Source organism: Anolis carolinensis, chromosome 3 (assembly GCF_035594765.1).
Source record: "Anolis carolinensis isolate JA03-04 chromosome 3, rAnoCar3.1.pri, whole genome shotgun sequence".
NCBI classification, from domain to species: Eukaryota; Metazoa; Chordata; class Lepidosauria; order Squamata; family Dactyloidae; genus Anolis; species Anolis carolinensis.
Window position 1 is genome coordinate 263,203,037 of NC_085843.1, and position 24,698 is coordinate 263,227,734.

Genomic DNA, 24,698 nt, shown 5'->3' on the forward strand with positions numbered 1-24,698 from the left:
GGCTGTGTCTGAGTACCAAGTTTGTCCAGATCTATCATTTGTTGGATTAATACAGCTCTCCAGATGTGGGTGGACTACAATTCTCATCATCCTCTGTCACATACACCGTCCTCAACCCACCAGTATTTTAAGCTGGTCATGATGGATAGATGAGACAAGTTTGGTTCATCAAACAATGTAGAAATCTTTTTGGTTCAACTATATAAATAAACATATAAACATACATATTTTGATTTTTATCTATACACATAGCCTAAAGGAAATTTTGTACAATATATTCTGTTAATTTTGCACATGAAACAGTTTGCTTGCACTGGATCATCAGAAAGCTAATGTGCTGCTATCTCAGCCACCCATGTGGACAATATCAAATTTTGGAATGCTTTGGATTTCAGAATTCCAGGATTATATAATTAATCTTGTTTACATATGGAAACCAGAAGGTGAAAGAGGTAGCAATTTGTGGACTGAGTAAAGCTGTTGGCTTATTCTGCTTGTTTACATTTCAGATGATTCACAATATTTGATTTGTTGTTACCATGTGCTGTAATATCTATATTGCTTTCCTTTTAAGATCGAACATAAATCTAAAACATGCAACCTGCTCTCTGTCGTAGCCAGGGTGTTCTTATTTGCCTAACCAGTTTGTGCTTGGTTCTGTTGAAGTTGTTATCAAAGGCCAGGCTGGTCTAAAATAGATTGATTTGTGTTGGCACTCCCCAGCCAGAATCCTGATGTACAATGGAACCAATATACAGAACAACCAGATCAGTGTACATTGGTCCCACTTTACATCTATCACTTTGCTGCCTCTTCTCTATAGTAATGTAACAGAGCCCTTTCCTGGATGCAAATGTTATGAAACTGTCCAATTCTAAATCCAGCAGCTGCAAGTCCACTTAAATATATACAGATTTCTGGACTTTATGTACAAAATATATATGGCTCAAGCGATAATCCTGTTTGGTCTGACACTTCTAATGCTGACACATACATTGTTTGAAAGTACTGTTTGGTGAAACTCTCGACAATGATTAATTTTTGTTAGCTTGATACTTATAATAGCACCAGGAATCAACAAAAGACATCAGATTTGCACACTTACATGCATTCCGTCTATGAAAGTGACCACACCATAAACTAATTCCAACTTACACCCTGGCAATGGGACCATTGTTATTCTTGGCAGAAAACCTAGTGTAGGTTTTCTGCAAAGAAGCACATAAACATCAGACCATGTATGTAGTACAAAGAGCTTTGCTCTCCAGCACTATGCCAGGTTCTTTCCACCTCCAACATTTGCCACTTGGCTGAACTGTCTTACACTCATCTCTAACAAGTGCGTTCACCACTATCAGGGCCATAGGATTAGTTCCTGTTTGTTCGACAAATGTTTGTTTAATTTCAATTAAATAAACAAACAAACAAAACAAAATACAAAACATGGGCAATTTATTTAAAACAGCGTAAAACAATACAATAGAACTGTACAACAAAAAGACAAGAAATTAGTGACATTTTTGGACCAATATGTAAACTCCCTTCACACAGAGGCAAATGCTACATTTAAAGGAAAAAACTTAAGATGTGGCTTTGGGACCAAGACTTTGAAAAATAATTGGAACAGTGCAACAAGTAACTACGAATCAATGTGAATGACAAATGGAACGGCCCTGGATTATGCTCTGGATTGTTTTTAACTGACGTTTTAATAATTGATGTTTTTAATTACTGTTTTTATTGTAATTGTTTATTTAATACAAGTGCATATAGTATCAAAATGTCTGTTGTAAGGCCTCCTTCAGTCCTCTCCGGGGTGAGAAAGGCGGGATATAAATGTGGTAAATAATAATAAAGAGGGGGTGATGGGCTACTTGGGTCATAGAATTGACATATCTGCTTTAAGATATGTCTCAATGATTGTACAGCTGGCCTTGAATTACTCCTCAATAATTCAAACTATAATTCTAGGGGCCCTTCCACATAACCACATAACCCAGAATATCAAGACAGAAAATCCCACAATATCTACTTTGAACTGGGTTATCTGAGTCCACACTGCCATATATCCCAGTTCAAAGCAGATAATATGGGATTTTATTCAGCTGTGTAGAAGGGGCCTAAGGAGTGTTTTTCATTATTTCTTTGCTATTAAATTCATCCAACATTATTTTTATAAAAAAATCTCTTGGAAATAGATGGTTATCAGGGCTATGAGTACACCATAATTCCAGGATAGAACTAAACAGAGACTCCTGAAAGTCTCAGGCTCTATCTATACTGCCATATAAAATCCAGATTTTCTGCTTTGAACTGGATTATATGGTAATGTAGATCCAGTCACAATCTTATTTTTGTTTTTGTTGTTTCTTATGCGGAAAAAGTTTCTATATCTTTTGCTTTTGAAATGTGTGACAGCACGTAATCACGGCAGAAATCAAAAAGGTATCCTGAATAGTTTCAGTGATTAGGCTTCTGCATTGCTTCTCACCCTTGCCTTTCCCATGTATAACAAAATATATACAATTATACAAATTATACAAATTAAAATAGTTAAACAATAGTTACACAAATTTCTGTAATTGCAGTGAAGTTAGCTTTTCTTGGTGTACAAGTTGGACTACCTTGACAAGGTGAGCAGAGTGCATTGGGTTGTATTTTCCATTTTTATAAAAGCACCTAGAGCCAGCCCTGGTGCCTCGCAATCTGTCCTGCCTGTTTAAGGCCTTAGAAACCACAGGAAAGAATGCAGCTGCCATTTCCTTCTGTTACATTGTGAAAATGACAAATAATGTTGTTTGGTAGGAGGTTTTCTGTTGTCTTCTTCTTGTAAGCTTCTTTCCAAACTGTTTACAGCTTTGCTCTACAATTTTAATATGGCTCAAAGTATTGCAGAGTGGAGGGCTGGCAGAAAAAAGTCTGTAGCAGAGATGCTATGGAGGGAAAGAATGAGGAATCACAATATTTAGCTATAAAAGGTCCAGCTATAAAAAAATATTTCCCTCTGCTTGTAAAACAAGAAGGTAACATCCGAGCTGTGCATATCATTTATCATTACCAGTCTCTATTTAGAGATCACGGATTCTAGATCGACCTGATAACATTTTGGAAAATCATGAATCATTCTTATCCAGGTGAAGCATATGTAAAAACTGAAGTTCCATCTGCTGGGTATGGCAAATCATCTTTGGGTAAAAATCAGGATATTGCTCAAAATGCACTGTTTTCAAGTCCCCTTTGATTCCTTCCTCCCTGAAGTATATCTTATCCCAAAGTTTCCAAACAGTTTTATCATTTTCTCTTCATAGCAACTTGTCAGAGTTTTAGACTGTTGGCAGTTTAAAACAAAATCCCATTTGAACTACGTAGAAAATTGTCAAAGAATATTCCTGAAGTTTGTTTTTCCTCTGATTCAAGCTGTTTCTGCGTGAGCTCACGTCTGTGCTAAAAAACCTGGTTTTGGGAGAGCGAGGGAGGGGGGAGAGAAGAAAGAATAGTCAATGTAGGAGTTATTTGGAACAGAGTGCCATGGGTAGGTAGATAGATACATCATAGTCCTATTCAGGCATTTGAGACTAACCTGAATACATGACCAAAAGAAGAAGGGTAACAGCACAAATCTGAAATTGTTTCTTTTTATATGAAGAGCAACAAGAAGGAGAGTCTTGAGTTTTATACGGACACTGTCCGGCAATCCGGAATCCCGGAAATCCGAGTTTTCAATTGCTTAGAGACTGTGGAACTCAACATGCAGTCTTTCTACACTTAGCTAAAACCCAGGCGGAAGCAAGTTAAAATAAACTGCTTCCTCTTGGGTTTCAGTACTCAACCCCTCCCACAACCTCAAGCTTTGGGGGGGGGGGTTACTTTGGATCAATTCGGGATTGCCTGGGGCGTCATTTGGATGCCCAAGTAAACCCATTTCCTATCACGGGTTTGGGGCCTATGTAGAAGGGCCTATAGAGAGCAGACAGTGAATAGGATTTATTTTAACCCCTTTTTATTGTAAATGCCTGTGTTTTAAGAATGAGAAGTGATCCATCAAATTCCAGTCTTATGATTTTGTGCACAATAAATGTGGTCACGGGTGCAATAATAAAGGTGTAATTAATAATAAACAGCAATGCTAAGTTAAGGTCCATCTAGGAATAGAACAACATTATTCTGGCCCCTTCAACACTGCCATATAACCCAGATTATCAAAGCAGATAATACACATTATCTGCTTTGAATTGGATTATCTGAGGCCCCTTCTACACTGCCATATGAAATCCAGAGTATCTGCTTTGAACTGGATTATATGGCAGTGTAAACTCATACAATCCAGTTCCAAACAGATAATGTGGATTATCTGCTTGATAATCTGGATTATATGGCAATGTAGAAGGGGCCTGAGTCTACACTGCCATATAATCCAGTTCTAAGCAGATAATCTGGATTTTATATGGCAGTGTAGAAGGGGCCTTGGACTATGTGGCCCCTTCCGCACAGCTGTATAAAATCCACATTGAACTTGATTATATGGCAGTGTGGACTCAGATAACCCAATTTAAAGCAGATATTGTGGATTATCTGCCTTGATATTCTGCATTATATGGCTGTGTAGAAGAGCCCTGAGAGAGCAGGGTTCAGATCCTTGCTCAGGCACGAGACCCACTGGGTGACCTCGGGCAAGTTATACTCTCTCAGCCTCACTGAGCCAATGGCAAACCTTCTTTGAATAAATCTTAACAAAAAACTCTTTAAGTATAGATCAAAGTTAAAGGCACATAATAATAACATTATTCCAGTATTTACTGGATGTTTTCTTCTTACTACCACAGAATCCTATTGTACAACCTTGCATGTATATGATATCAGAATATCCTGCTGATCACACCTTTAGGTACCTGTAGCTGACTGTATTACTATAAAACATGGAAATTCTATTTCAAAGAACCAAAAATAAAGAAAGGCTACAAACCTGAAAGAAATATTTTATGCCAACAAGATTAAGGATTGTTTTATAAAATTCCCCAGTCAATTTATGTTTTGTGTATACATGTAAATGGTCATTTTCTTATAGCCTGGGTAAGCTTTTGACAAAACAACTGATGGAAAGATGGTGGTATCAAGACCCGCAAGTATGACCTTCTATGGGGTTTGGGGCAGGAACAGGGGAAAGCATATATTACTGTAAGTTAAATAACACCAAACATGTGCAAGCATAAGACAGACAAAATTATACAATGAACAGGACAATAACTGTATTATAAAAAGGCAAAATACAAACATTCCATACAATGGGAATGTAATCAAAGCACAATGGGAATCCTAGTAATAATCTCCATCCTATGAAGCTTTAATTGTTAACATTTTGTATCGTTTGGTGCCAAAACAATATAATACAAGTATAAACTTAAGTTAAGCCTATAAACAATCACAACACTTAAGTCAAACCACAACACATAATTCAACTAGGGAACCCTGCTCCTCCAGATCAGAGAGATAGTAAACGCCTGCTTCTTATCCAAAGCCGTTATTACCTGTGTATAAATTTTTTCAAATCCTGCTAGCTGTAAGTCCTCATTCTTACTCCTACACTCTGTTCATCTTGCCTGTGAAATTATTTAAAATGTATAATCAGATTCCAGCTTTTATAATCAGGTTGAATCGGCTTGCACAAGGGGTTGCATTATTTTAGAGAGTCTGTGTCAAGAGAATATTAATCCGACCACCGGATAAGGGCTTGCATCACCAACAAGAAGTTTTGCTCCCTACATCTCAGCAATTAGGTATGCTCCCTTGAGGTGTGGTATACAGTTTGGAATTAAGACAGAATTTCATTATGACTTGAAATTTCACAGATGCCATACAGAATGTGTAGGATTACGACAGAAGATTTGAGTGGCAGAAGTTGAAAGGTTTCCAATGCCTTAGATAAGAAACAGGTAGTTTCTGCCTTCTTGGCTTGAAGGCCTCCAGGTTGAACAATGTTTTGTAGTTTATATATAGGTTACACCTTCAGTTTGTACAATATACATAGTTTTGGAAGGAGTGCTATCAAAAGATTCATGAAGATTGATACCTGATGAAGATTTCTTGGCAGACATGTTACTGCCTGTAATGCTTCTACTGTAAGGAAGAAATGGTCCATAACAGAGACAACATGCATGTAGCCTTCCAAATATAACTCCCAACAACCCTAGATGGTTGACCATAATCATGGTGATGGACCATGGAAACAGCTGGAAGGCCACACATTTCTCACTCTTGTTCAATCTATTCTAGAGAAAAGTGGAAATCTTGTGACCCTCTAGATCAGTGGTTCTCAACCTGTGGGTCCCCAGGTATTTTGGTCTACAACTCTCCCAGAAATCCCAGCCAGTTTAGCTGTTAGGATTTCTGGAAGTTGAAGGCCAAAACATCTGGGGACCCACAGGTTGAGAACCACTGCTCTAGATGTTATTGGAGTCCATGGAGTTTCAATCCAAAAACACCTGAGGGCTGTATGAGCTCCACCCCTGTTGTACTTTTCTACATACAACACCAATATTTTTCTATATCTCAAAAGTAAATCTAAGAAGAAAAGACAAAAAAAATGGAAATAATCCCTTTGAAAGAAACAGCTGGGTCTTTCATAGTGTTACACATTTATTAGGTGCAATTTTAATGCTGAAGCAATCCTATTAGCTTTAGCACAACTACAACTGTTGCAAATATTATATAGGAGAGGAAGCTCTGCCATAGCATGTAATTAGATCATGATCTTATAATTGGCTATAACGCAATTCCCATCATAAGCAGTCAAAACCGGCAAACTGATACCTTTCCACATCTAAGCTATTAAGTAGCAGCCCCACCTCCCCGCATCTTAATTATTCAGTTCCAGGAAAGAAGAGTCCCACCGGCTCCCTACTGACCTGAATCAACCCAAGGTGGCCCTTCCACAAGGCAATTACTTGGCCATGTCAAATGCTTGTTGCCTTTCCCCACATTGTAGCCCCTATTATTCTGTCATGCCTTTATTCTCTACCATTGAAGTCCTGCTTCTCTTCTTTTCGCTCCCTACCCAATCCCTCTGGTCACCAACCACCACCACACTTTTTTGTTGGTGCTCCTACTCTGCTGCATTGACACATAACACTTATCTAAGCTTAGACTTCTACACTTGCATAAAATCTAGTTCAAAGCAGGTAATCTGGATTTTATATGGCAGTGTAGAAGGGGCCTCAGGATCAGCAGCAACACTGATGTTACATTTTCCCACATTGCAGGAGTCTATGTTTGCCTGGGGCAGGTTGGTGGGACAAGAGGAGTGGAGAGACGGGAAGACATCATGGAATGAGGGAGTTTGTGTCCCAATCAAACACCAGCCCCTGCAATGTAAGAAGGTCTAACTTTGCTTCTGTGCTTCTGGGAAGGTAAGTCTAGCAATGTATCATGTGTCTGTGCAACAGCAGCAACAGATATGCATGCAAGTAGAGAAAATCCCAGGATCCACCCAGTATTATTTTCAGCATAATAAAAAATGTGATAAATTAAATAAGCAGGGCCTAGCACTGGTTAGAAATTGGATAAGAGACCGCCTACAAATACCAGGTTCTGTAGGCCACATTTCTGAGGAAGAAACTGCCAAAACCACATACAGACAGCTTAGAAATGAGTAATGTTTATCGAGATCTTCTTCCCAAGTCCAGTTATTTTTACAGCACAGATTACTATTGCACAGACATTTTTAAAGAACAAAACTATTACATTATAGCAGAACTTATTGCGTCATCACTAACAACAAACAAACCTTAGCCCTCACACATGAGAAAACCACAGGAAAGATCAAGATCTGGCTTTGATGTTAGACTAATGTTAGCATAAGGACAAACATTAATATCAGTCCCTCCTGATTGTTCCCAGGCCTATTTTGATAAGCAGTGTAAGTTGTGCCTCATATACTGCTGTAGTGGTAATCAAGTCAAAGACCCATTTGAGATATCAGGTAGGAAAAATACGTCCCATCCATTAAATATAATTCAAACCAGCTTCTAAATGTTTCAGAACTGCTTGGGAGAGATATGTAAACTGGTGATAATGAATACAAAATATAATATTTTTTATTTATTTATTTATTTACAGCATTTATATTCCGCCCTTCACACCCCGAAGGGGACTCAGGACGGATCACATTACACATATAGGCAAACATTCAATGCCTTTTAACATAGAACAAAGACAAGACAAACATAGGCTCCGAGCGGGCCTTGAACTCATGACCTCCTGGTCAGAGTGATTCATTGCAGCTAGTTTCAGCTGGCTTGCTCTCCAGCCTGCGCCACAGCCCGGGCCTATTTCTCCCACAGCCATTATTTCCTTAACATGGGAGAAACCAACAGACCAGAGCTTTTGCTCTGAGGTTTTGACAGAATCCACACTGTACCATACTTCAAGTTTCAGGACACTAAAGACGCTGTTAAATCACCTCTGCTACACTTACACTCTCGGCTCTTCCCTGAGTAGCTAAAGGATCATGGAGAAACAAAACTAAAGGAAGTTAATACTTACTTTTTAGAATTTGTAGCACTTCATAGGATGCATCATCTTTTATACAGTCATATAAACTTTGGGCAGTTCCATTGTTTTGCTCGGAATCCCTCCATTTGCGCAGCATCATGCATTTATATATATTGATATCTTCGTCTTTTGCCTCAATCTGCTCAATATCTTCAACAGACATCTTAAGACACTGAATACCAAGCACTTTCCAGTCTTTACCCATCTTCTTTGCAAGGATCATCAGCTGTTGATCAGTTAACACTGTTGTAGTTCTAATGCCATCTAAAAGGATGGAAATGCAGAACAGTTATGTAGTTATTGTTTTTGCTTTCCCTTTAAACTCCAGGAAGAAATAGAACATTTCCAGACTTCCCCATAATGCACACCAAAACTAGCTTTGGCATGGATTCCCATCCCCACTCCACCCAAAAAACCTGGGCTTTCCCAAGGGTGGTGGTTAAATGCAACCCCTATAATAATCGGGAGGGCAATGCAGCCATCCCGAAGCCTCCAAAATTACCCATTAAAAGTAAAGAAAACTTGCCTGCCAGGAGATGGGGGGTCCCAAGGAGGCTTTCCCCTCGTCTCCCAACAGACGGCATGAGAAGGAACATAATAGCAGCAAGGTAAGTTCTCTTTACTTTTAATAGGTAATTTTGGTGTTTTGGGGAAGGCGTGGGTGCCCTCTCAGTTTTTCGGGCTCCTGAAGCCCAAAAAAAAAAAACTGAGATGACTATGTGGATTGGGCCTGGGGATGGAGTGGGCCCAGGCCCAATCCATACGGGGCCCACACCTAGTAAGACCCAGATCATACCATAAGATCCGGATCTTACTAGGAGTGTAATTAATTGGGAACAAACCAGGGAAACCGGTCACAATTAATTTGGTTTTACTGGAGGCGTTGCTTGGATGCAGGGCCGGCCCCACTATAGAGGCCACGTGAGGCCTCCGCCTCGGGCGCAGGTCCGGGGGGGCGCCGTCAGGCTGGGCGGGAGGCGGGGCACCGCCCTGACGGTGCCCCGCCTCCTGCCCAGTGCGCCCTGGCCTGGCTGGCCTTGCCCGGCCGGCTGCCAGCTGGGTAAGGCCAGCCAGGCCACAAGGCTTGCCCGGCCAGCTGCCACAAGGCCAGGGTGCACTGGGCGCGAGGCGGGGCACCGTCAGGGCGGTGCCCCGCCCTCCCGCCCAGCGTGCCCTGGCCCCGCCTCCCACGCTGCGTGGAAGGCGGGGCCAGGGCGAATAGCGTGGGAGGCGGGGCCAGAGTTCCTCTGGCCCGTCTGGCCTTTTCTAGCGATTTGGCCTGGAGGGACCTCCGCTGCAGTCTGGCCAGCTAGAAAAGGCCAGACGGGCGAGCGGGAGTAGCGTGGGAGGCGGGGCCAACTCTGGCCCCGCCCCCCAGCGTGCCCTGGCCCCGCCTCCCACGCAGCGTGGGAGGCGGGGCCAGGGCACGCTGGGCGGGGCCAGGGTGCGGGAGGCGGGGCCGGTGGCGGGGGCGCTTTTCAGCACCCCCGCTTAACATTGAAAAATATCTCCGGCCGGCCCTGCTTGGATGCGTCCAGTAAAATCAAGACTAGTCTCAGGATATAGGCCTGTCTGGGTGGGCCCTTAGAAATCCAGGACTGGATTTAAACTGCCCCATATACCAGGATCCGATCCTAGAATATCTACTTATCCCAGTTTATCTGGCAATGTAGACTGAGTATTGAGTATTGAGGGATTGAGTATTTGATAGTTTATTAACACAGCAATAATGGTGTTAAATTATTTGTTGCATTTTTGCAAACCTTGTTATTATGCAATGTATCCTAATAACTTCTACTCATTTGTAAGGGTGCACATCCACTGTAGACTTAATTAAGTGACACTACTCTGACTACTGTGGCTCAGTGCTATGGAATCTTTGGATTTGTAGTTTGATGAAGCACCAGCGCTCTCTGACAGATGGGACTAAAGGCCTTGGAAAACTACAGCTTCCATGATTCCATAACATTGTGCTATGGCAGTTAAATTGTGTCAAACTGCATGAATTCTACAGTGGAAATGTATTTAATATAGTGAGTACCAGCTATGTTGGAGCCCCTGGTGGGGCAGTGGGTTAAACTGTTACACTGCTGAATCCAGGGAGAGGGGTGAGCTCTTGCTGTTAAGCCCCACCTTCTACCAACCTAGCAGTTCGAAATCATGTAAATGGGAGTAGATCAATAGGTACTGCTCCAGTGGGAAGGTAATGGCGTTCCATGCAGTCATGCTGGCCACATGACCTTGGAGGTATCTACGGACAACGCTGGCTCTTCAGCTTAGAAATGGAGATGAGCACCAACCCCCAGAGTCGGACACGACGGGACTTGATGTCAGGGAAAACCTTTACCTTTATCTACCAGCTATGAGTGATTATAATTAAGATATAGGCTGAGAGTCTCATATGTCTCTAGGTCTAGTTGGAACCTGTCCATATTAACTAAAGTTGTCCTTCAAAATTAGTTTAGAAGTATGAACTTGAAGGCAGCGATCAACAAATGGAAATGATCAAGTATCTCCCTCTAGTGGTCACTTACAGACATAGCACATTGCATACAGAAGCTAGGGTCTTGATTATACCTTCACTTTGGGCCTTTCCACACAGCCATAGAACCCAGAATATCAAGGCAGAAAATCCACAATGTCTGCTTTGAACTGGGTTATCTGAGTCCACACTGCCATATAATGCAGTTCAATGTGGATTTTATACAGCTGTGTGAAAGGGACCTATGATACCAAACTGCTATCCTACAACATCATGAGGTTTTTCTTTTGTTTGGTGACATGCTAGAGTTATCTGGCAGAGAATTCTAAATGTGTCACAAAATTACAAATCTCACTATTTCATGGCATGGTATCACTAAATTATGCTATAAGTGAACAGTGTAAAGAGCCCTACCTTTATATTTGCAAACACTATTCAGATTTTTCCCCATATTCAGATCATATGTCCTTTGAACTTCTATAGATATGCATGATATTAAACAAATGATGTTGTCATTACATGTGTACTAATTAAAATTACTCATTATTACAGGTTGAGCAACCCTTATCCAGAATTCTTACATCCTAAATACAGTAGAGTCTCACTTATCCAACATTCGCTTATCCAACGTTCTGGATTATCCAACGCATTTTTGTAGTCAATGTTTTCAATACATCGTGATATTTTGGTGCTAAATTCGTAAATACAGCAATTACTACATAGCATTACTGTATATTGAACCACTTTTTCTGTCAAATTTGTTGTATAACATGATGTTTTGGTGCTTAATTTGTAAAATCATAACCTAATTTGATGTTTAATAGGCTTTTCCTTAATCTCTCCTTATTATCCAACATATTCGCTTATCCAACGTTCTGCCGGCCCGTTTACGTTGGATAAGCGAGAGTCTACTGTACTCAGAAATCGAAATGGATTACTGAAATAGTGATATTTTTGTTTCACTATTGTTTCAATTCACAGAAACTTTGGAATTATTGAAATATAACATAAAATTACACTGCATGAAACATGAATGAAGTTTCTCTTTAGACTTGGTCCCATCTGCAAGATATCTCATTATGTACATATGTGCAAAATTCAAAATACTTCTGGTCCCAGGCATATCAGATAAGGGAGACTCAATCTTTATATCACAGAATGGGAGAATAAAATGGGACTCATTATAATTGTTACCTAGTTATACGAAATCGTTTACCTGATATGTCATTGCCCTTTAGCCGTTTACTGTAATGCTCATCACCGGAAAGACTGTTGCTGGATTTTCGTCTTCTGATGCCTGAGGAAAACAAACAAAGGACATAGTAGCATCCAAATGTTGCATTTTGGTAGCTTCCAAATATGGCCATTTGGAATTGGATCCACAATAAGCATACTGTTCTTCAAGGCTCAGATGATGAATGCAGAAGGTACATCTATGTATACTGTAGAATTAATGCAGCTTGATAACCCTTTAACTGCCATAGCTTAATGCTATGGAATTGTTAAAAGAGTTTTAGTTTTACAAGGCCTTTAGCTTTATCTGACAAAGAGTGTGGGTGCCTCCCCAACTACAAATCCCCTCGGATTTGTTACTGCAAATTGGTTACTGCAAATTGCAAGAAAGTCTACTCCTTGAAGCATGGAGGGTGCAAAAAGAGGAACTGGTCCTATACAGACAGAAATGAAGTTTGATCATGCAGTAAAATCCTTAAAGATCAAATTAAGATCCAATTTTGGGTGCAAGATGGAATACAAATTAAAATGAGATAATAAATTAAATAGGTGACCATGGTGAAAGTTGCAATGACATTAGAATAGTCTCATTGAGAACTTCTCCTATACAACAAAGTGAAATAAATGGCAATAAAACGTGCAGATTAAATTGAACTGTATGTTTGGCTTTACATTACTTACCATTAGTGATTCTTTTTGGCTTATTGTCATTCTGGCTAGGTACAGTCCAGTCACCTGTGAAATAGAAATGTTTTCAAAAGAAAATTAAAAATTGTGTTGTCGAAGGCTTTCATGGCCGGAATCACTGGGTTGCTGTGAGTTTTCTAGGCTTTGTGGTCATGTTCCAGAAGCATTCTTTCCTGATGTTTCACCCACATCTATGGCAGGCATCCTTAGAGGTGGGTGAAAGGTCAGGAGAGAATGCTTCTGAAACATGGCCATACAGCCCAGAAAACTTTCAGCAACCCAGTCATCTGCATTGCTAACAAATACACCACAGTTCTCTCCTAGATATATTACTATATTTCATATTTTCAGGAAAGCATAAACAAAACAAATCCAAGCCGTTTTACAGTGGTACCTATTGATCTACTCACATTTGCATGTTTTCAAACTGCTAAGTTGGCAGAAACTGGGGCCAGCAAGTTCAGCAGCTCAGCAGTTTAATCCGCTGCGCCACCAAGGGCTCCAATTTATTCGAATCCATCATCTAAAGATAATCTATCATTGTAAGATACGTTTGAGTTGACTGGGTAGTAGGTCTAGATACATGCAATCATATGAAAATAGAGAAGTGAGCACTGAGAAGCTATCTTTGAAAGAATATATTAAACTGACTTTAGGAATGAAATAATCTAGTCAGTAATTGCCACTGCATTGCAGGGTAGCCATAATATTACATTTATTCTAAATTACGGGGAAATGACTGAAGAGTACTTTTGACCTTTAGCCCAACTTGCCAAATCTTTCATCTGTGTGATGGTAATATAAAGCAATAGCATTTACAATAGCTTACAAAATGAGAGAACAATTTCTTATTTCACAATTGGTATTTCCTTTATTTAAAATACTGTAAAGTATTTTAAAATAATATTCATTCCACTGCAATTTTATATTTTTTATTAGTTGTGAATAAAAAATAAATATGGTTTTCAAAGATCATGACACAAAGATTACAGATTGTATTTTATGGAGGAATTCATATTTTTGAGGACTAGTGGTGTATTGGTTTGCGCATTGTACTATAATTCTGGAGATTAATGTCTGAATCCCTGTGTTCAGCCAAGAAACCCACTGGGAGACCTTAAGAAAGTCACTCTCTCTCAGCCTCAGAGGAAGGCAATGGCAAACCTCTTTCAGGTCATCATAGGTCAAAAATAACTTGAAGGCAAACAACAACAAACCACACAAAAGTAGCTCTCCATGACCACCATTGTCTTATTGTTACTATTACTGTATATTTATTTTTACCCTTCTTTTTTCTCAGATATGCAGCCCTCCAGATGTTTGGGCCTCCAGCTCCCAGGAGCCCTAGCCAGCTTGTCCAATGGTCAGGAATTCTGGGATCTGAAGTTCAAAACACAGGTTTTGCAGGCCTGATCTACAATATAGAATTAATTAAGTTTGGCACCACTTTAACTGCCATGACTTAATGCTATTAAATCCTATTTTTGTAGTTTGTTGAAGCATTAGCACTCTTTGGGTGAGAAGGCCAAACACCTTGCAAAAACTATAACTCCCATTATTCCATAGCACAGAGCTGTGGTAGTTAAACTGCATTAATTCTATGATGTAGATGCATCCTGGTTGGATTTGAGTGTATTTACTATGCACTAGGTTATGTCTAAGGAATTCTTACTTTCTCTTAACTTTGCTTTCCACACGGTTTCTTCAGAATCCAAGTCCACTAACGACAGTGTAAGTTCCACTGGCTGTTCCAAATATACTTCAAAAAAAGGTTTCTCTGCCAAGGAAGAGTGATCACCAAACTCAATTTCCTAGAAAGTGGAGATCAAAGCATTAAAATCTACTAAAGTGTCAAAATAGAGTTGGATTTCAGAAAACATCTTTTTCCATGCGAGAGTAATTATTTTTCTAATACTACCAGAAAGTAATTACAGTAACAAGTGCCTTAGAATCAGCCATGACAATTATGAAATTATCATCTTTCACAATTTCACAATCACACCTGATGACAAGCTAATTGTAGAAGAGGGAAGAACATACCTCAGGAGTGATATCAGCTTCTGGATCACTAATTAGTCTGTATTTTTTTCCGCCTTGAAGTAATTTATGACAAGGAGGTTTCTCAATTTTGATTAATGTATTAGGAGAACGTTTTACAGATTTTGACACATCCTAAAATTAAAAACAGACCCATTTTAATTATGATTGACCAAGTAGAAGAAACTGTAGGATTATACAATACATCGGTGTAGATTTTTATCTTTACAGTAAATCTGAAATTTTACTTTGGAAATTGGTATTCTTGTCTTCATTTAGCTTCTAAAAGTTGATCAATTCACTCAAGGCAAATTGAGGAAGTGTATCCTACTGAACCCCGGTGGCGAAGTGTGTTAAAGCACTGAGCTGCTGAACTTGCAGACCGAAAGGTCCCAGGTTCAAATCCCGGGAGCAGAGTGAGCACCCGCTATTAGCTCCAGCTTCTGCCAACCTAGCAGTTCGAAAACATGCAAATATGAGTAGATCAATAGCTACCGCTCCGGCGGGAAGGTAACAGCGCTCCATGAAGCCATGCCAGTCACATGACCTTGGAGGTGTCTATGGACAATGCCAGCTCTTCGGCTTAGAAATGGAGATGAGCACCAACCCCCAGAGTCAGACATGACTGGACTTAACGTCAGGGGAAACCTTGACCTTTACCTTATCCTACTGAAATCAAGATCACTAAGTAAATGTTCTTTGTGTTCAAACAAGATGAACACAAAGATGAACACATATATGAAGGCCTATGCTGTGCCTTCAAATGCAACACAGCAGTAACCATATGTCAGGCCAAATCTGATTCCACCATGCATGAAAAAAGACATGGAGCAAAGCGGGAAAGAGAGTTGGCCTTCCTACCCAGGAACTGTGTGGCATGTGGACATTAACTATTGTTTTTTGTGTCCAGAGTGATTTGAGAAACTGCAAGTCACTTCTGGTCTGAGAAAATTGGCTGTCTGCATGGACATTGCCCAGGGGACGCCCGGATGTTTTGATGTTTTGACCATCGTTGTGTGAGGCTTCTCTCATGTCCCTGCATGGAACTGGAGCTGATAGAGGGAGCTCATCCGTGATCTCCCCAGGTTGGATTCTAACTGGCAACCTTCAGGTCAGCAACCCAACCTTCAAGTCATCAGTCCTGCCAGCTCAAGGGTTTAACTCACTGCGCCACCATTAACTAAATGAGAAAACATCTTTCACAGTTCATATCTGTGGCTTAGATCATAACATGTATTTGAGCTGCCATCCTTAACTCAGATGCCAACAAATAAGCTAAGCTAAGGCTAAGGTCCCATACACGCTGCACAAAATGTGCTGGAAGGGAAACGTTATCGGACCCTAGGAATATCCCCATAAACTACAAACAATCTCTGGACACACTCTGTGCTGGTCACATAAACCTTAGATATGTATTACCATTATGCACTAGACATCATTCATGTGCACTTTGTCTACACAACTCTGTGAGTCTATGAAATACTGGTGCTTGAAATAAACTTTATCTATGTCAACCAGTATTGGTAGTAGGTTGAGAGACATAAACCAATGTTGGGGCACTGTAGGTCTTTTGACCAAAGTTATTGGTTGTTATCTGTTTGCCTTCCTGCTCATTTTTCAAGCTTCATCCTCATTTCATGTCCGACATGGAAGGATACAGTAGGGCTGATATTTCAGTCCTATTCAACACTACCACCTACACCACCATTTTGCCTCAACTGCATATTACATTTGTTTATTTGTTTAATATCTGCCAACTCCAGTAGGTTGTAGAACAGAATGTATTTTATATTTATAGTATCAAGATAAGTGACATCATACCATTGATCTTACCTTTATAACAGAGCTGTTGTTACTAGCCATATACACACGGAATTCCAAGGAAGGCAGGTTACTGACAACTTTGTACAAAATAACAACTCCATGGTAGTACACTGGATCATATCTCTCAATTACTGGTCCAACAGGAGACAATGAGCTCACTTTCCATTTGATGTGTGTGGTTGAGTGATCAACAGAACATTCAAATTCTGGACCATTATTTTTGAAATGGAACACATTGAAGGTTACGTCAGATAAATGCTCTGCAGAAAAATAACAAAACAACAGTGCTTTCTTAAAATATGTCCTGGAACATAGATATATGAATATATTTAGAATAACTGAACAAATCTTACCATTAAGGCAAAGAGTGTGTGGAAACTGAATGGAAGTAAGAGCAGATGGTGTTGTACATTTGACATCAAATATAGGACCCACAATAATCCAGGGTTCTTTAATATACGCAGCATATTTGGTCCAAGACAAAAGGGAATATTCAATGATAGCACCTTTGGCTACTTCAAAGATCAACCCTGTGATGGTACACTGATAAACTCCTTCTCCATCCAGCTTCAACCTACACAGGAGATACATTAAGCATTATCCTTCAGCACATACTATATGAATTTTTCCCTTTGTCTCTCCATTTCTTCTCCTTCCAAATACAGGTGAGTAAATGGAACATTGGCATTGCTACAACTGTTTTGTCCTAACAATAGTAAGCTAGCGCCTTTAAAAATCTTTCTCTGTCCAAATTTAATTTAAGGAGAGCACTTCTAAAAACAAACAAGGAAAGAACTAGTAACAACTTAATTTACAAATGGTATCGTACTGTATCAAAAGCAATCTTTAGCAATCCTAATTAGGCTTGTGCATTTCGGCTGAACCTTGATCCGTTTCTGCTGGCCAGATACCAGTAGACCCCCATATCTGTTTTCGCACGCCTCCCAAAAACAGGTGCAACTAGATAAATACAACTAGATCAAGCCCATTGACGGCAATGTGGGAGCTCCCCAGGCTCCCCTTCTTGTCATTTAAGGCAATGGCATCGTTTGTCCTTATATCCTTCATTAAGACTTGTATTTAAAAGCATCCGAGTTAAGATACCACTCTTTCTGCGATCCTTTCCATTTGGAAAGAGCCAAAGAAGCTAGTTTGCCTAAAGTAAAATGGCTAAAATGGATCAGTGCACAAGTTTAATCCTAATTATTCGGTTTCAGCTTTCTGTATATTGAATAAAACCTACCAGAGTTGTCCTCTAGAAAGCCTTCTTGGGGTTACTTGTTCTTGTTGACCCTTTAATTTAAAAAAAGAAAGAGAAACAAATTAGTAAGATGGCAGTGTTGCCTTTACAAATCATCAATGAACACAAAGCCCTGGCTCAGTTTTTAAAACCTACTTGTTGGATCTTGCAGTGTTCACAGTGTTGCTGGATGTTCACCACTAAATTGAATCAGAGAAAGAACAGATTTTTAAAAAAATGGAAATTACTGAAATAATCAGCAAATACTCATTACAACAAAGATACTGTACCTGATTCAACACAACCATGCTGGGATTCTTTGTTTTCTGGCTCCTCGTCTGTAAAAAAAAAAACCCCAGCAATAATTTGTATGCATCGTTATCAATCATGATCCAAATCAATACTTTCCACAGATGTTTACAGATGGCATGCTAAGATAAGCATCTTGTTTCTTTGTTTTCATGTTTATTCTGCCATTTCATGCTTTGCATGTGCTATATCTAACATCATTCCAGGCAACACTCCATGGTTTCACATTGATGTGGCATTGGGGGCTGTGCGGTGGTGGTGGGAGTGTGGAGGGATGGGTGTGTTGTTTTGTGTTGTGTCCTGGGGAATGCTTTAGTTGTAAAATTTACAATGCCAATAAAGTTACTCTATTCTATTCTGTTCAACACAGAGTTGTACAATCTATTGTCACAAGACTGAAGCCATTTATCTCCCAGCATCAGTGTTCACCTTTCATAATATATTACAAGATTAAAAGCTACTCATTACAACATATAATTAACTCCCTGAATTCACTTCCAGGTGTGGAATGGTAATAGAATAATGATTAATGCTAATGTGACATAATGTTTACTCATTATCTCTCAAGCATTATTTTAATTTAAAAGTCATTTGGGAAAGTGTGGGCGTTTTTTTCTTTAAGGGAAAGAAAACGTGTCATTAATGTTTTAACCACAAAATGATCTACACTAATATATTTAATGTTAGTATGTTCTGAATGTTACAATAATGACAAATGTTATGTGGTAGCCATTTTAGATGATCTGGAAAGTAGTTTGCCTCAAAAGAAAAGGTCAATGGGATAAAGTGGTTGAAAAAGTGTTATGTAAGCAAGGTGTGGCTTCCATTTCCAGAATGGGGTTTAAAATAAGTCATGATTTTGAAAACACTGGATGTCATTACTATTTCCTCTCTCTAGGAATATCCAGGTCCCTCAGTATGAGTTTAGGGTCACCTTCCACCAGAGATTGACCACAAAATTGCACTGAAAAACTTAGGACTTCATCAAACAGCTTTCCTCCTCTATTTCAACATGGAGACAGTTCAAAGATGTATTCCCACAGAACCCAGCAAACAATGCAGGACTGTTTCCTGTGGTTGCTTCTAGGACTTTGTCTCCACAGTATGTAGAAACAGGAGGATTTCAAAGCTGGGCACAAATCGACTCCACTCCATTGCATGTCTGTATAAATGCTTAAAAACAGGTATCTGTCCATAGGATAGGAAGTGATGAATTTCTCCATTACACTCTGTCTTATAAAGGGCCGCTCCATGATCCTTCTGTTGCCAATAGGGGTTTAAAGACAGTGTGGGTCCTATTTAAAGAAGTGTTTTTAAAATGTGCTGGTCTCCCAAGAGGAGGGATTCAAAGAGAAGAGGGGAAGATCCTGTTGAAAGGAATGTTTTAAATCTGTGACAGTCATAAGCCTGATGGGAAATTAAGTGGATGGTTGAGCTAGAAAAGGAAAGAGGCGATCATATGTGATAGGGTAAGGAAATTCTCTGTCTTCTTTAAAGCCCATGAAATGTCATTCAAAAAAGACAATTCCCCCCATTTTAACCCCAAAATGGGATGAGGTCCCTGGAGAGTTCTAGACGGAAACTGTTGATCACATCAGTAAATAATCAAATTGGCAAAAGTTAAACTATCAGATGTGAAGTGAAAACTATTTCTATCTATTTTTACAAATCTCTTTCTTAGAAAAAAAAACAATAAAAGGTAATCTATATATATAAAAGAGTGATGGCATCACGGCGATTCACAAAACAACAAAAGTACAGGCCCCCCAACCTCAAAATTTGACAACACAACCCATCATCCACGCCTCAAGGTTGATACAACAAAAAGAAAAGAAAAATAAAGTCCTAATTAGAGGGAGAGCAATAATTTTTTTAATCCAATTGCTGCCAGTTTAGAGGGCTAATCTCTGCCCACTTCGTTGCCTAGCAACCAAGGGACAGCCAGGTTTCAGTTAGGGGACAGGCAGATTTAGGCCTCACTTAGGTTTCTTCCACAGATTATCAGATTTGCACTGGATTATATGGCAGTGTAGACTCAAGGCCCTTCCACACAGCTATATAACCTGTTTATAATCTTATATTATCTGCTTTGCACTGGATTATCTTGACTCCACACTACCATATAATCCACTTCAGTGTGCATTTTATACAGCTGTGAAGAAGGGGCTTCATATAATCCAGTTCTGAGCAGATAATATAAGATTAGAAATATACAGTAGAATCTCACTTATCCAACGTAAACAGGCCAGCAGGATAAGTGAATATGTTGGATAATAAGAAGGGATTCAGGAAAAGCCAATTAAACATCAAATTAGGTAATCGTTATACAAATTAAGCACCAAAACATCATATTATACAATAAATTTGACAGAAAAAGTAGTTCCATGCGCAGTAATGCTATGTAGTATTTACAGTAGAGTCTCACTTATCCAACACTCGCTTATCCAACGTTCTGGATTATCCAACGCATTTTTGTAGTCAATGCTTTCAATATATCGTGATATTTTGGTGCTAAATTCATAAATACAGTAATTACTATATAGCATTACTGCGTATTGAACTACTTTTTCTGACAAATTTGTTGTCTAACATGATGTTTTGGTGCTTAATTTGTAAAATCATACCTTAATTTGATGTTTAATAGGGTTATCCTTAATTCCTCATTATCCAACATATTCGCTTATCCAACGTTCTGCCGGCCCGTTTATGTTGGATAAGTGAGACTCTACTGTACTGTATTTACAAATTTACCACTAAAATATCACAATGAATTTAAAACACTGACTACAAAAACAGCTAACACCTCCCAACAAAAAATTCACTCAGGGAGGAAACAGCCAGGCTTTAAAGCTGCAAGGCCATTACATCCTAATCATTTTTCCTAATTGCAGCATTCATACTTGCCTCCAACAAACAAAAAAAACCAATCAGAAATATTGTATATTCACAACCTTTAGGAAATAATATCCCCTGATGGCGCAGCATGGTAAAGCGCTGAGCTGCTGAACTTCTGGACCGAAAGGCCACAGGTTTGAATTGGGGGAGCGGAGAGAGCCCCCACTGTTAGCCCCAGCTTCTGCCAACCCAGAATTTTGAAAACATGCAAATGTGAGTGCATCAATAGGTACTGCTCCGGCGGGAAGGTAACGCCGCTCCATGTAGTCATCCCACATGACCTTGGAGGAGTCTACGGACAACGCCGGCTCTTCAGCTTAGAAATGGAGATGAACACCAACCTCCAGAGTAAGACACGACTGGACTTAATGTCTGGGGAAAACCTTTACCCTTGACCTTAACTACCACCAATTCCTCAATACTTTATTTCCCATACCACCAGACTTCGCCACAGCAACGCGTGGCCGGGCACAGCTAGTAAAATATAAAGAACTCACTTGGTTCCTCTGCATCTGCCTCACTGGTATCTGTAAAGGAAAAGATCTTAATGTTGAATGTTTAAAACAGAAGCTGGTGTAGAGATATTAACAAATACAGACTAAAATATATTTGCTGCTTACTGACAGCCACCATTTCCTCTCATTCTTTTCCTGCCCATCCTGTTTTGCCACTTTCGCTGCCAATTTCTATGCATATTTATGGCCTGTTGTTGCCACGACTAGCAATCTGACACAGATTTCAACAAGCATTATTTTTAAGATGCCAGACGGCCCCTTTCCTTTATGTTCTTAACCCATAACACACCACAAAAGCCATATACACAAGCCATTTGGCAAAGGAATCTCCTCATGTAGAGGGAAACAGCTGGCTTTGTATAGCTGACAACATTTTGGTTACTAAGGGTTAATACTTAGGCAGTGAGTTCACTGTTAATATGCAAGATATCTATATATATAAAAGAGTGATGGCATCACGGCGACCCACAAAACAACAAAATTACAAGCCCCCCAACCTCGAAATTTGACAACACAACCCATCATCCACGCCTCTAGGTTGATACAACAAAAAGCAAAGAAAAATAAAGTCCTAATTAGAGGGAGAGAAATAATTGTTTTTATCCAATTGCTGCCACTTAGAAGGCTAAGCTCCGCCCACTTGGTCTCCTAGCAACCCACTCAGCCCAGTATTAATAAAAGAATAAAAAATAATTAAATACAAATAATACAATAAAAAATAATAAACACTAAAAAAATTAATACAATAAAATACTATAACAAAATAACTAAAATAATACAACAAAATAATAAAATATAATAAATAAAAAAGATAAGTTACAATAAAATTAATTTTAAAAATACAAATAACGTCAAATAAAAATTCCACAACAACTTTTAACCAATACCACCACCACTTTGCCACAGCAAGTGATGTAATATAAATACTCACCAGAATCACTTTCAGAGCTGCTTTCGGAGTCACTTTTGGAACTGTCATTACCTTTGTAAAAGGACAATGTGTTAGTCTTGGCAATGTTTAAACCACTGAATTCTACTTTTTTAAAAAAGTTATAGGTAATACAGTACAGCACACAATCCTTTCCCCAGGATTTGATATCCATGGTTTCACCTACCCACGCTCAAAACAAATTCCCCCCCAAATGTGTGGACTTCTCTAAGTTCTTCAGTGTGATTCTTTAATTTACTTCCAGTCCAGGTATGATCCAAAATATCGTATTCTATATACTATTATCCATGATTCAAGTTATCCACAGAGAGTCTTGGACATATCCCCAGCAGACACATTAGCTGCTAATGACTATCAGGAAGCTTTTGCCGCTCTTGGAAAGGTTGTTTCCAACTTAATGGAAGGGCAGTATATGGATAAGTGGCTCATCCACAAAGTTCCTCCATCTGAACAAGCTTGCATAAGACTTTCTACACTCATACTCTTAACACCTTTATAGGCCCACTAGAATTTAAAGTTTGACAATCTGTTAGTTCCTACTAGAGATTAATCAATTCTATCTCCAATGCTCTTTTAATATTTACATGAAGCTGCTGGGAGATATCATTTGTAGTATGAGGTGGGGTATCAATATGCTGATGACACCAAAATATATTTCTCCATGCCTTCAAAAACAGCCTCAGATAAAGATAGCATGTCTCCTATGAATGAATGTCTAAAGGAAGTATTGGGCTGGATGAGGAAAAACAAATTGAAACTGAATTCAGACAAAACAGAGATTTAAATTTAAAAATCATGTAAAGACCTATCTCTTCCAGCAGGCCTATCCAGACAGTTTTTAAACATGAATTCTAAATGTGTGTCTTTTGTTTAATCTCTGGTTTGTGTATTTTAATGTGTATTTTACACATTTTGGTGTGTAACTTTTGTAGAGGTACATTTTAATATGCATATTTGTGGTATTTTTGCTGTGTTTTAATTGTTCGGTAACCCACCTTGAGCCATGAGGAAAGGCAGGTAAGAAATAAAATTATTATTATTATTACTACTACTACTGCAACTACTAATTGTTGGACAGTGATTTAACATATAGATAAATCCCACAGAAAGAATGGGTTTACTCCTGTCAGGCCCCTTTTACACTGCCAGATAATCCAGGATTATCTGGTATTTGATAAAAGATAATCCCTTATCTGATTCGAACTGGATTATCTTAGTCTACATTGCCATATAATCCAGTTCAAAGCAGATAATCTGGATTTTATTTGGCCATCTAGAAGGGGTCTTAGTACCAATAATAGGACTAGATCCCAAGTCAGTGTAGATTCATATAATCCAGTTCAAAGCAGATAATCTGAGATAAGATCCTGGGATATAGGGCAATGTAGGTCCAGGCTCAGACTGCAGATTATATTTATTTCAAGGTTTGGGGAACAAACTCAATGTGACTCTAAATGAGTCCTTTTGAAACCATTATTGTATGTATCACCCACACTAAAACCCTGGTGTACACTGTCCCTCCCAAAAGAAACACCTTTCTAGTACCTCTTAGGGCCCTATATCCCAGGATCTGATCCCAGGTTTTCTGTTTACCCCAGATTATCTGACAGTGGGGACTCATATAATCCAGTTTAAAGCAGAGTTCAGATCCTGGAATATAGGGCTTGTCTGGAAGGGCCCTGATATAAACAACCCCTTAATTAGATACAGTACAAAAATTAAAACTCTGGCACTCTAAAAGTAAAGCACAACCAAGAAGTAATATTCCAAATCAAAAACATCTGAACTTTTCTACTGTCATTTTTTAAAAATAATCAATATGATTGTTTTTACCCAATGAATTTTCTTCAGCACAGTCTTCATCCTTATATTTAGAGCCGCTGTTATCTGTTTGGAATAGAGAGAGGATAGAATGTCAGCTAGGAATTAAATATTAGTGTTTTATCATATATGTTGGATTACAAATGAAGTTCAGAACAG

At 39.1% G+C, this 24,698-nt stretch overlaps 1 protein-coding gene across 2 annotated transcripts in view; it reads right to left on the bottom strand.

Annotated features, from left to right (window-relative positions):
• LOC100557223 (uncharacterized) overlaps positions 1-24,698 on the bottom strand; it is a 46,390-nt gene that overhangs the window by 8,238 nt on the left and 13,454 nt on the right. The window contains exons 3-16 of one of the 2 annotated variants that reach the window (XM_062976723.1): positions 24,552-24,605; positions 22,701-22,751; positions 21,752-21,781; positions 18,341-18,388; positions 18,207-18,250; positions 18,054-18,103; positions 17,164-17,384; positions 16,820-17,070; positions 14,990-15,121; positions 14,622-14,760; positions 12,944-12,997; positions 12,246-12,326; positions 8,539-8,811; positions 1,436-3,453 (exon numbers count right to left, since the gene is read on the bottom strand). In XM_062976723.1, coding sequence (XP_062832793.1) covers positions 3,434-3,453; positions 8,539-8,811; positions 12,246-12,326; positions 12,944-12,997; positions 14,622-14,760; positions 14,990-15,121; positions 16,820-17,070; positions 17,164-17,384; positions 18,054-18,103; positions 18,207-18,250; positions 18,341-18,388; positions 21,752-21,781; positions 22,701-22,751; positions 24,552-24,605 — 1,448 coding nt within the window. In that variant the 3' untranslated portion in view covers positions 1,436-3,433. Of the gene's footprint in view, positions 1-1,435; positions 3,454-8,538; positions 8,812-12,245; positions 12,327-12,943; positions 12,998-14,621; positions 14,761-14,989; positions 15,122-16,819; positions 17,071-17,163; positions 17,385-18,053; positions 18,104-18,206; positions 18,251-18,340; positions 18,389-21,751; positions 21,782-22,700; positions 22,752-24,551; positions 24,606-24,698 lie in introns of those variants that run through there. The other variant, XM_062976722.1, reaches the window with a different exon arrangement.